The following is a 12857-nucleotide window of genomic DNA, read 5'->3' as shown; positions in this document are numbered from 1 at the left end:
CAGTCCAGGCCAGTCAAGGTGGTTTATTGGTTGAGTGTTTAAAGATGTTGTGGGATTATTTAAGATACTATTTGAAGAGGTATGTTTTCAGAAGATGGGCAGGGACTCTGCTGCCCTAGCTTCAGGGGGAAGCTGGTTCCACCATACTGGTTCCATCATATTGACCTACAGAGCATCTTCGGACATGATGAAGCGAATATCTGTGGGTTGGGGTCAATTCCATTTAAATTCTAGTCCATTCAGAAATTGAACCCAATTCCATTTACACATTTTCCTAATTGAAAAACATTGAAGAGAATTGGAATTTCAGTGTACTTCCTGAATTGACTGGAATTGAAATGGAATTGACCCCAACCCTGGTTGTGGCGACCTCCAAACTCCAATACTCATTATTACTATGGAAGTCTAACAAACTGATATGAGATGACATGCTTGGGGTGCAGATTAGTGCAGGGGAGCTGGAAAGTCTTCACACAGAGAGATGCAGGCAGCTAGTTAATTAGGGCTGAACACATAACTCTCCCTCTGTAGTTATGGTAATGACTCCATTTTCACTCAAATAACTACGTAGCGCTCACTCTCACAGGGCAAGTTCACGTTCCACTGTCTGTGACCACTTGCTCTGGGCATAGTTTACCATGGTAACAGAAGTTGTCTCAACACTCTCAAGTGTCCTGTCATGGTCTCCATCTATCTGATGATAGACCATAATGCTGGTCCTTAGTTGTCTGCAGTAGTTACTCATTTTGGTCGACACTTCTTCTCTAGTTGTTTGAGTCTCATATTGATTCCACCTGTCATGATTTTGTTCTTATGTTATTACAATTAGAACTAGTGATTAGGATTTAGTTGCTGGAATGCTGTTGTATATTTATTTGTCAACTCAAACACACACACACACACAAACTGACATCACACTCCACAATAGAAACTGCACTACATTGTTGGGATTACAATTTACAAATCCCCCAAATCTGCGTTACAGTTATCTTCTCCAAACATTCCTCAGATTACGCCTAAGTAAGTTTCCACTGTATGGTTCCCTCCAAAACAACAGAGATAAGAAGTAGAAACGTGGTTGGAAAGCATAGCGAATGGACACAGCACTGAAATAATAATATCATTTTCTTTCAGTCTGAGCTGAAATTACCCAATTAGGACCAAAGAGATTCACCCAGACACTCTAGTCTAGAGGGGGTATTTCCCAATGCAAAGTCCAGCCCACTTTCATTGGAAACCAGTTTTACAGTATGTGACAGGCATTTCATGGCTTTTCTGATTCCTCTCCTTTTCTTCCGGTAACAGTTTTTGTGGGTTGTTTTTGTCTTGGGATGGGACATCATTGGATATTTTGATTTTGTGTGGGACATTTGGTTGTAGACATATCATTGTTCGATCTTACAGTACAGCACAGCCACTTAGGGCAGGATTACAGTAGTTAGCGTGTGATACAAATTTCATTTGATCGGATGCCACATCAGTGGACGGCGGGCCGTGTCATCAACTAAAAGGATTAGGGTTGGTGTCACAAAATTGATGGAGTGATTGGACCACCTTAAACAATGCTTTCTCCGATGACCCCTGACAAACTTTTAATTGACAGACAAACTTGACAGATCAATAATGATTCTGGCGGGATATGAATGTGGGGCTGTCAATTGGAGGCATTCATCTGAAATGTCTGCCTGGCTTTAAGAGTGGCGTAAAGGATTTGTGAAATACTTCAGTGTTGAAGGAAGTAGGAGAATGCTGTGGTAAGATACTTGGTGGCGTCACTCTGTTTTGCTTTGGAAGTTGCTCCATATATTCCAAGTAGCTTGGGTGTCCATATTTTCGAAGTAGCTTATGTGGACGTTCATATTCACTTTTCCCCCACTAGTTAGACAGAAATTGTTTCTGCCAATAGAGTATGCATTAAACTAGGCCCAACAACTAATCACAAAGTCCAAACCTGATGATATTCAAGCCTGTCCAGCATGTTAACATCAAAGATGGCCGTCACAGCCTATAAAGATGTAAAGCAGCAAGATGTCCATTTTAGCCGAGGCAGCTAATATCCAATCCCCCGTTGTCAGAAAGTCAACCCAGTTTTACCGTGCTAGAGGCCAATGATTAATTGGATTAATTACAATGGAGAGACATACATGTCCAAGTCAATAAGGCTGATTAACCAACACTTGAACAATAGACATTTAGAAGCGACACCCCAATATGCTGACCGTTGACCAAATGTTGTATGAATACAGCTGAACCACTTAGCCATTTAATATTCATATTTACAGTACCTATGCACAGCTACAGTCGCTGTGCATCATGTTTATTACAGGACTTCCGATTCTAATTCATGTGATAGGGCATAGGGATGGACTCACTCACTAATTTGGGAACGTGCAGTTGTGAACTGTGTAATGTAACTAACTGCAAAATAAAAGGGCTGTGCAGGGTACAGGAATCATGGATCCTGAGATTATAGGCATGTGCAATAATATTATGTGCAATGCTCAGGGACTTTTGGATGATAAAGGGTAATATTGAGTATATGAGGGAGGAAGAGAGAAGTTATGGGGAAGGGAGGGTTGAAGTCCTTCAGCTTTGTTTGTATTCTTTTTTTTTAATTTGTAGGTTTGATGTTATGTCTATCGCAGTGCATTTTCTGGTAAGTAAAGCTAATATCTGTGAGAAACAGAAAATAAAGAAATATCTAATCTAATGATAGATGGATTATACCAATCTCAAACAGAGGTGATTGTATGGAACCAACCTATAGTCGATCTATAATGTATTATATCTACAGTATGGAAAAAACAGCAGGAAAAAGGAGACAGAAACCACAACGAAACCAACAGAAACACGTCACATACAGTAAGAGAGCAAAGCAACTGAACTATAATTGTATATGAATAAAAGCCAGTCCTTAAATGTGCATGGTCTTCCTTCCCAGCACAAGCTCTCCAAAGGACAATAAATAGTATATGCCACAGCAGAGCCATAAGGGACAATAGTATATGCCACAGCAGAGCCATAAGGGACAATAGTATATGCCACAGCAGAGCCATAAGGGACAATAGTATAGGCCACAGCAGAGCCATAAGGGACAATAGTATAGGCCACAGCAGAGCCATACGGGACAATAGTATAGGCCACAGCAGAGCCATAAGGGACAATAGTATATGCCACAGCAGAGCCATAAGGGTCAATAGTATATGCCACAGCAGAGCCATAAGGGACAATAGTATAGGCCACAGCAGAGCCATAAGGGACAATAGTATAGGCCACAGCAGAGCCATACGGGACAATAGTATAGGCCACAGCAGAGCCATAAGGGACAATAGTATATGCCACAGCAGAGCCATAAGGGTCAATAGTATATGCCACAGCAGAGCCATAAGGGACAATAGTATAGGCCACAGCAGAGCCATAAGGGACAATAGTATATGCCACAGCAGAGCCATAAGGGACAATAGTATAGGCCACAGCAGAGCCATAAGGGACAATAGTATATGCCACAGCAGAGCCATAAGGGTCAATAGTATATGCCACAGCAGAGCCATAAGGGACAATAGTATAGGCCACAGCAGAGCCATAAGGGACAATAGTATATGCCACAGCAGAGCCATAAGGGTCAATAGTATATGCCACAGCAGAGCCATAAGGGACAATAGTATAGGCCACAGCAGAGCCATACGGGACAATAGTATAGGCCACAGCAGAGCCATAAGGGACAATAGTATAGGCCACAGCAGAGCCATAAGGGACAATAGTATAGGCCACAGCAGAGCCATAAGGGACAATAGTATATGCCACAGCAGAGCCATAAGGGACAATAGTATAGGCCACAGCAGAGCCATAAGGGACAATAGTATAGGCCACAGCAGAGCCATACGGGACAATAGTATAGGCCACAGCAGAGCCATAAGGGACAATAGTATATGCCACAGCAGAGCCATAAGGGTCAATAGTATATGCCACAGCAGAGCCATAAGGGACAATAGTATAGGCCACAGCAGAGCCATAAGGGACAATAGTATATGCCACAGCACAGCCATAAGGGACAATAGTATAGGCCACAGCAGAGCCATAAGGGACAATAGTATATGCCACAGCAGAGCCATAAGGGTCAATAGTATATGCCACAGCAGAGCCATAAGGGACAATAGTATAGGCCACAGCAGAGCCATAAGGGACAATAGTATATGCCACAGCAGAGCCATAAGGGTCAATAGTATATGCCACAGCAGAGCCATAAGGGACAATAGTATAGGCCACAGCAGAGCCATACGGGACAATAGTATAGGCCACAGCAGAGCCATAAGGGACAATAGTATAGACCACAGCAGAGCCATAAGGGACAATAGTATAGGCCACAGCAGAGCCATAAGGGACAATAGTCTTGGCCACAGCAGAGCCATAAGGGACAATAGTATATGCCACAGCAGAGCCATAAGGGACAATAGTATAGGCCACAGCAGAGCCATAAGGGACAATAGTATAGGCCACAGCAGAGCCATAAGGGACAATAGTATAGGCCACAGCAGAGCCATAAGGGACAATAGTATATGCCACAGCAGAGCCATAAGGGACAATAGTATAGGCCACAGCAGAGCCATAAGGGTCAATAGTATAGGCCACCGCAGAGCCATACGGGACAATAGTATAGTCCACTTCAGAGCCATATGGGACAATAGTATAGGCCACAGCAGAGCCATAAGGTACATATAGATGTCGGTGCCATAGTGTAGCCCTGTATTGTACTGAATCTTTCAACTATCTCTCAGGAGAAGTCTTTGAACCTCAAATGGCCTGGTTCCTGGTTCGAATCCAGGCTGTATCACATCCAACCATGATTGGGAGTCCCATAGGGTGGCGCACAATTGGCCCAGCATCGTCCGGGTTTGGCCAGAGTAGGCTGTCATTGTAAATAAGAATCTGTTCTTAACTGACTTGCCTGGTAAAACTTTATTAAAACATTTTTTAAATATAGAGCCGGTCATATCAATGTCCATAGATATCCAACATGAAGATTTGATGAACTGTCTTTAACAGTGGTTGCACTGATATGGCACTTTTTCTTACATACATTCCCACTGTATTGAATTCTATAATAAAAGGCCATAACATTTTTACAAGTAGCTTTCAAATTTTGTGCTGTTGTAAGGAAGAGCTCCCCAGGCATTGCTTATGGACAGCAAAAATACATTAATCAGCTAAAACAAGCCACTCCAGTGGCAGACGCTGCTTTAGACAGTAATAAAGTTCATAAACATTCAAACTTAAATTTGTTACAGCACTTGTTTGAAGCCAATTGTCTCACAGTATAGCTCATTTTTATTATCTTCAGTATCTTCTAGTTTATGTCCTGTAATGACCTTGTTTTAATGATGGTGCAAATAAAAATTAATGTGAAAACAGACAATACATCGCATCTTATCTCAATGTCACACTGTCATCCAATACTTAAGTACACTTCTCATGACTCTTTTGCAACTTCTCTCGTTTCAGTCTGTTCCCAGTTCTCGAGAGGAGTTTACGCCATCTTTGGATTCTACGACAAGAAGTCGGTCAACACGATAACGTCGTTCTGCGGGACTCTGCATGTGTCATTTATCACCCCCAGCTTCCCGCTGGATGGAACTCATCAATTCATCATCCAGATGAGGCCTGACATCAAAGGACCCCTACTCAGCCTCATTGAGTACTACAAGTGGGACAAGTTTGCCTATCTCTACGACAGTGACAGAGGTAAGAGATACTAGTTTAACAGGACAGAATCTACCCCATTTAAATGAAAATGATAAAAGTCACTGGCTGACTACTTCCGCTATGGGCAAACAAATATGAAAAGTTTTGTTCAAATCAAAAAGGGTGCGGTCAAAAAGACGATTGATTTCATGTGTAAAGATACAAAGGACAACAGGTTTGATTCATCAATAAATCAAACCTAAGTCAAACCCTTGATTGGTTGAGTCGAGTTTGGTAGCATTGGGTTGGAACAAGAGCCTAGACATTCTGTTGGTCCCAAAGACTAGGATTTATAAAGGTCAGTCAGGACTAAACCTAGCACTACAAAGCCTAGGATTTATAATGGTCAGTCAGGACTAAACCTAGCACTACAAAGCCTAGGATGTATAAGGGTTAGTCAGGACTAAACCTAGCACTACAAAGACTAGGATTTAAAAGGGTCAGTCAGGACTAAACCTAGCACTACGAAGCTCAACATCACGCTCACTTCATCAACCGTAAGTACAGTAGCCTTCCAAATGTTGGTCCTTAGAAGCAATAGTTCACAGAGGAAACCTCGAAGCTACAGGGCTGTTTGGCTAGCACCGACTGGAATACGTTCCGTGACTCATCAGATGGCATCATGGAGTATACCACATCAGTTACCGACTTCATTAATAAGTGCATCGACGACGTCGTCCCCACAGTGACCGCATGTACATATCCCAACCAGAAGCCATAGCTTTCATGCAACATCTGCACTGAGCTAAAGGCTAGAGCTGTCGCTTTCAAGGAGCGGGACACTAATCCGGACATTTATAAAAAATCCCGCTATGCCCTCCGACGAACCATCAAACAGCCAAAGCTTCAATACAGGACTAAGATTGACTCCTACTACACCGGCTCTGACGCTCGTCTGATGTGGCAGGGCTTGCAAACTATCATGGATTACAAAGGGAAACCCAGCCGTGAGCTGACAGTGACTCGAGCCTACCAAACGACCTAAATGCCTTCTATGCTTGCTTTGAGGCAAGAAACACTGAACCATGCATGAGAGCACCCGCTGTTCCTGACGACTGTCGGATCATGCTCTCTGTGGCCGATGTGAGTAAGACCTTTAAACAAGTTTACATTCACAAGGCCACAGGGCCAGACCGATTACCAGGACACGTACTCAGAGCATGCGCTGACCAGCTGGCAAGTGTTTTCACTGACATTTTCAACCTCTCCCTGACCCAGACTGTAATGCCTACATGTTTCAAGCAGACCACTATAGTCCCTGAAAGAACACCAAGGTAACCTGCTTAAATGACTACCGCCCCATAGCATTCACATCTGTAGCCATGAAATGCTTTGAAAGGCTGGTCATGGCTCACATCAACATCACCATCCCAGAAACCCTGGATCCACTCCAATTCGCATTCCACCCCAACAGATCCACAGATGACACAATCTCTATTGCACTCTACTCTGACCTTTCTCACCTGGACAAAAGGAACACCTACGTGAGAATGCTGTTCATTGACTACAGCTCAGCGTTCATCACCATAGTGCCCTCCAAGCTCATCACTAAAGTAAGGACCCTGGTACTGAACACCTTCCTCTGCAATTGAATGCTGGACTTCCTGATGGGCTGCCCCTAAGTGGTGAGGGTAGGCAACAACACATCTGCCACACTGACCCTCAACACGGGGGGCCCTAAAATCAAACCAAATTGTATTTGTCACATGCGCCAAATACAACAGGTGTAGACCTTACAGTGAAATGCTTACATACAAGCCCTTAACCAACAATGCAGTTTTAAGAAAAATAACTGTTAAGAAAAAAACTGATAAGTAAAAAAATTAAAATAACAAACAATTAAAGATCAGCAGTAAAATAACAGTAGCGAGGCTATATACAGGGGGTACCGGTACAGAGTCAATGTGCGGGGACACAGGTTAGTCGAGGTAATTGAGGTAATATGTACATGTAGGTAGAGTTAAAGTGACTATGCATAGATAATAACCAGAGACTAGCAGCACCATAAAAGGGGGAGGGAGGGACAATGCAAATATTCTGGGTAGCCATTTGTGACTCAACACCTGGATTCAGCCTTGTGTAGCAAAATGTTTTTAAGTTCTGTTTTTTACATTGGATAAAAGTAGAGACACAGAGCTACACCATGGTATACCATACACTGCATTTGAGGAACAATGGGAAAGTAATTCTGCTTTAAAAGTTGATCAACTTGGAAACTCACTTTTGAGAAAATCGCCTTTGAATGTTTTGGTATCTAGTGGAGCTCTTCTTTGTCTACAGCCATTCAGCATCGTTCACACCCTCTTAAGTTTTAGCCCCACCCATTTAGTTTCGCTCTCGGAGCGCACACTTGACGCTCTGACCTTTGATTTGTTTACCTCTGGATAACATGAAAACAGCCTAACCAGCTCTGCTGGCAACAATTTCATTATGCTTTTTTGCAGATGTTTACTGACACTGGCCATATTCAATGGGTGTTGTACACACGTCACGTAACTTTAGCTAACAAGCCAGCCAGCTAATGTTAGCTAGTTAAATAACAATGAACAAAGTGCCAACAATGCCTAACAATAGGCTCTAACTAGAAAAGCAAACAGCTCTGGAAAACTAATAATAACATCCGCTAGGGATCTAGCCAGCTAATGTTAGCTAGCTAATGGTACACTTTAGCTTAAGAAATATACGTAGCTAGCTAGCTAAACAATGAACCTAGCTAGCTAAACAATGTTTAAGATCACACACACATCACGAAACGTTAGCTAAGAAGCCAGCCAGCTAACGTGAATAAAGTGCCAAAAATGTCACAGTGCTGGGAGCTAACCAACCAGGCCCAATGTTAGCAAGCTAACATTAGTCTCTACCTAGAAAAGCAAACGGCTCTGGGAAACAAATAATAACGTCAGATAGAGAGCCAGCCAGCTAACGTTAGCTAGCTAGCTAACAGTAAACTTTAACTTGAAATGAAACCGCTTTCTGCCAAAATTAGAAACGTGTAATATCTGAAAATGTAGCTAGCTAACGCTAGACTATCTTACCTGTATACAGATGTGTCTCCCTGTCAAGAATGCCATACCACGGTTGCCCTTAGTTTGAAGATGTAATCCGGGGACAGGTGTTTTCTCCATCTCTTTAGCTATCATACACTAATTCCACTGATTTCAAAACTTTATCCTCCAGAATGTTGAGAGCAACACTTATGCAGCTCCACTACACTTTTTTTTAAAGTCCCCTCCTGTACTCCCTGTTCACCCACGACTGCATGGCCACACACGACTCTAACACCATCATTAGGTTTGCAGACGACACGACGGTGGAAAGCCTGATCACCAACGCCGATAAGACAGCCTATAAGGAGGAGGTCAGAGACCTGGCAGTGTGGTGCCATGACAACAACCTCTCCCTTAAAGTGAGCAAAAAAAAAGGAGCTGATCGTGGACAACATTAAAAGGAGGGTCAATCACTCCCCCATTAACATTGACAGGGTTGTAATAGAGCGGGTCGAGAACACACACACACACACACACACACACACACACACACACACACACACACACACACACACACACACACACACACACACACACACACACACTTCCTTCACACTCTTCACATACAGTACACTGCTTCTACTCTCTGTTTATTATCTTTGCATAGTCACTTTACCCCTACCTGCATGTACATATTAACTCAATTACCTCGACTAACTCGTACCCCTGCACATTGACTCGGTACCGTTCACCTTTCCACACGGGGGTTCTATTAGTGTGTAGCTCAAACTGTTAGGACGCTACAGACAGAAGTTGACAGATCGGCTGTACCGACTTCAGACGAGTCCCAAGATGCATGTGGGGGTCGTAGATCAAACGGAGAACACCATCATGTTCGTGAGGGTCTCATCTTTTCATAGAGGCCAAACCATTTGTATGCTACAGCCAATTTCGTGAGAAGACTGTTTTTCAGGATGTCTCATGGTCTGACAGACACCACTCTAGCTCCATCATCATTCACCGCAGATGCAGAAGTGCGACGTTAGTGGATGCGGTGGATTGAGATTGAGAATGCAAAAAAACAGATATCTCTGGCTTTAACTGACAGATTTTGGGGGAGATTCTTTTTGTTATGCTAATTTGATTTTCACGGGGGAGTGGACATCAACTCTAGGGGCTTAAACAAGTCATTCAGAATGTTCTCACTTGTGTGGAATTATAAAACTAGGCTTTTAAACTGTAAATAGTTTCCTAGTTACAAACACTTCCGTCAAGATGGCTTCCCCCTTCCTGACACACTCAAACCAGGAAGTGACTATGGGTGTGGCTAGGGAGTGACTGGGGTGGAGCCCACATCCTATGCATATGTCAAGGAACTGTGGAACCTTATGGGTTACAGAATAAAGAACACTGCTTTTTGCCATTATTCAATGTTGACATAGAGGTTACTGTATATTAAAAACACTGTAAACACTGTAAAAACCTGAAGGTGGAAGAGAAGACAAGTACTGTATATGACACCCAACTGTGATTAAATTATATTACATTCAAACTACACCTGCACAGGTTTTCATGGAGCTACCGCCCTCTTGTCAACACATCTAAAGCTATCTAGAAAGCACTCAAACATATGAGAGAACACTAGAACTGTCTATGCACTGCAAAGGTTATGCTTCTAGACTGTTTGCCATACATTTGATGTGACACGTTACATCCACATAAACGAGACACAGAGAGAGTTCATAGCAGTACCACACACTGAGAAAGGTACCAGGAGAACACGCTGTAAAGGGCATTGTGCTGCATGACAAACCACTTGTCAGATATTATCAACTAGGACCATTACACCTCCTGTGTGAGAGCTTGTTTCATGGCTCGCAGCAAAGTAGGAGGGCAGTTGCCTGACAGTGAGGGTTTTGGACCTTGGGGCGGTGGTCCCCACAAGTCCTGAAGAGTAGCTGGGTTTTCAAGTTTCTGTTGTATAGAACTCAACCATCAGAACACTCTTTAAAAAATATATTTTGCTAGAGAATGACCTTGCTTTTGAAACTGTCTGAAAGTCTACTCTCTCCAGAAATATTCAGATGAAGTGATTGTTAATAGCCCCAGTTATTTTTGTCTATGTGCATGGAGGCTTTCAGCCTTGTTGATGCTTTTCAGTCTTTTTTTTTGCTGTGTCGTGTATTAGGCTAAGGATGATGCATTGAGTTGTTACCCTGGAGGATATTGCAATGTCAGACAGTATTTACCCTTTGTGATGACACCACTTGGTATGACACTACTTTGAAAAGGACACAGGCCTAGACTTCCCCAAATGAAATTACATTCCATGTGACTGTCCTGATAGCAAGGCTACAAGCAGTGGTGTAGTTGTAAAACAATTAGGTGGGTAAACGCTGATCGCTTTCCGCGGTGAGTAAAGTAACGCTTCCTATACTTTCAATGCATTTCTCTGCAAAAGGTGGGTAAACAGTCACGCAAAATAAAAATGGTAGGTAAATGGTATTTACATGTGTTTAACCTCCACTACACCACTAGTTATAAGGCTTTCAAAGAGTTCCATAGTATAATTTTTGTACCGGAGGCAAGAGTAATATGCATAATGTATATTATTGGGCTTGTATAAGAATAGTTGAAAGGCACAATAAGATCCTATTACTTTTTATTATATGATGCTATCAGTCTTCATTTCCTTTATGTCAAAATGAGAGTGATTTAGAATAACAGTATGAAGCAGCACTTTCAGTTGGAGTACAGTAGGTGATGATACCTGATGATAGAAGCTAAGGGCGGGCTTTCCAGTGTCACAGTGGAATGGAAGACTGACCTATAGGAGAGAAAATCTGAATGTGTGATTATTACCACTGTCTTTATGGACCAGCTTCTAACCTCAATACAGTGTGGTAGTGCTACTGGCTAATACAGGCTCTACTCTCTCTCTCTGTGTCTCTGTCTCTCTAGCTCTCTCTCTGTCTTTCTCTCTTTCTGTGTCTCTCTCACTATGTCTCTCTCGCTCTCTCTGTCTCTCTCGCTCTGTGTCTCTCTCTCTCTCTCTCTCTTAAATTTTAGACATTTAGCAGACACTTTTCGAGAGCGTCTTACAATTATTGCATTCCTCTTAAGATAGCTATGTGGAACAACCACATATCAGAGGCTGTCTCTCTCTCTATCTCACTCTGTCAATCTCTGTCTATTTCTCTCTCTGTCTGTCTCTCTCTCTCTCTGTCTGCCTGTCTCTTTCTTGCACTCTCTATCTGTCTGTCTCTCTCAATCTCTCTCACGCTTTCTCTCTCTTTCTTACACTCTCTCTCGCTCTCAATTAAATTCAAAGTGGCTTTATTGTCATTGGAAACATATGTTTACATTGCCAAAGCAAGTGAAATAAACATTAAACAAAACTGAGAAGAAACAAATTTAACAACATCAACGATAAGAAATTTACAGTAAACATTGCACTCAATAAGGTTTCAAAAAGATAAATACATTTTAAGTCTTATATTATCAGCTATGTACAGTGTTTTAGCAATGTGCAAATAGTTGTAGTACGAATAGTGGGGGAAGATAAATAAACAGAGAAGTATTGGTGGTATTTACAATCTTGTTTGAGCTCCACTGGTTGCACTATTCTCATGGCAACGGGCCACAAATTGTTCTGCTGTGATTGCACATTGTGGTATTTCACCTAACAGATATGGGAGTACGGCTATGCTCACTGAGACTAGTCATAGTCTTAATTCTTCATTTTGTATACTCTCTGTTTAGGGCCAGATAGCTTTCCAATTTGCTCTGTTTTTTGGTTGATTCTTACCAGTATCTTTTTGATTTCTCATAATTTGGTTGAGTCTAATTGTGTTGCTGTCATGGGGCTCTGTTCGTGTTTGTGAACAGAGTCCCAGAACCAGTTGGCTGAAGGGACTCTTCTCTAGGTTAATCTCTCTGTATTTGAGGGCTTTGTGGTGGAATGTCTGGGCATCGCTTCCTTTCAGGTGGTTGTAGAATTGAACATCTCTTTTCTGGATTTTGATAACTAGCGGGTATAGTCTAAATTTTGCTCTGCATGTATTGTTTGGGGTCGTGCCAGGAACACAAAGTATATTTTTGCAGAATTCTGCATGCGGTCTCAATTGGGTG

At 42.4% G+C, this 12857-nt stretch overlaps 1 protein-coding gene across 5 annotated transcripts in view; it reads left to right on the top strand.

The window, feature by feature from the left end:
* The window catches only part of gria2b (glutamate receptor, ionotropic, AMPA 2b), a 63216-nt gene that overhangs the window by 24026 nt on the left and 26333 nt on the right, over positions 1–12857 (top strand). For all 5 annotated transcript variants that reach the window (XM_014199219.3, XM_014199221.3, XM_014199218.3 and 2 more), the window contains exon 3: positions 5500–5739. In XM_014199219.3, the coding sequence (XP_014054694.1) occupies positions 5500–5739 (240 nt within the window). The remainder of the gene's footprint in view (positions 1–5499; positions 5740–12857) is intronic.

Source organism: Salmo salar, chromosome 05 (genome assembly GCF_965601325.2).
Source record: "Salmo salar chromosome 05, fSalSal1, whole genome shotgun sequence".
NCBI lineage: Eukaryota > Metazoa > Chordata > Actinopteri > Salmoniformes > Salmonidae > Salmo > Salmo salar.
Note: the sequence above shows the minus strand (reverse complement) of the source record. Positions and strands in the feature narration are given on the sequence as shown.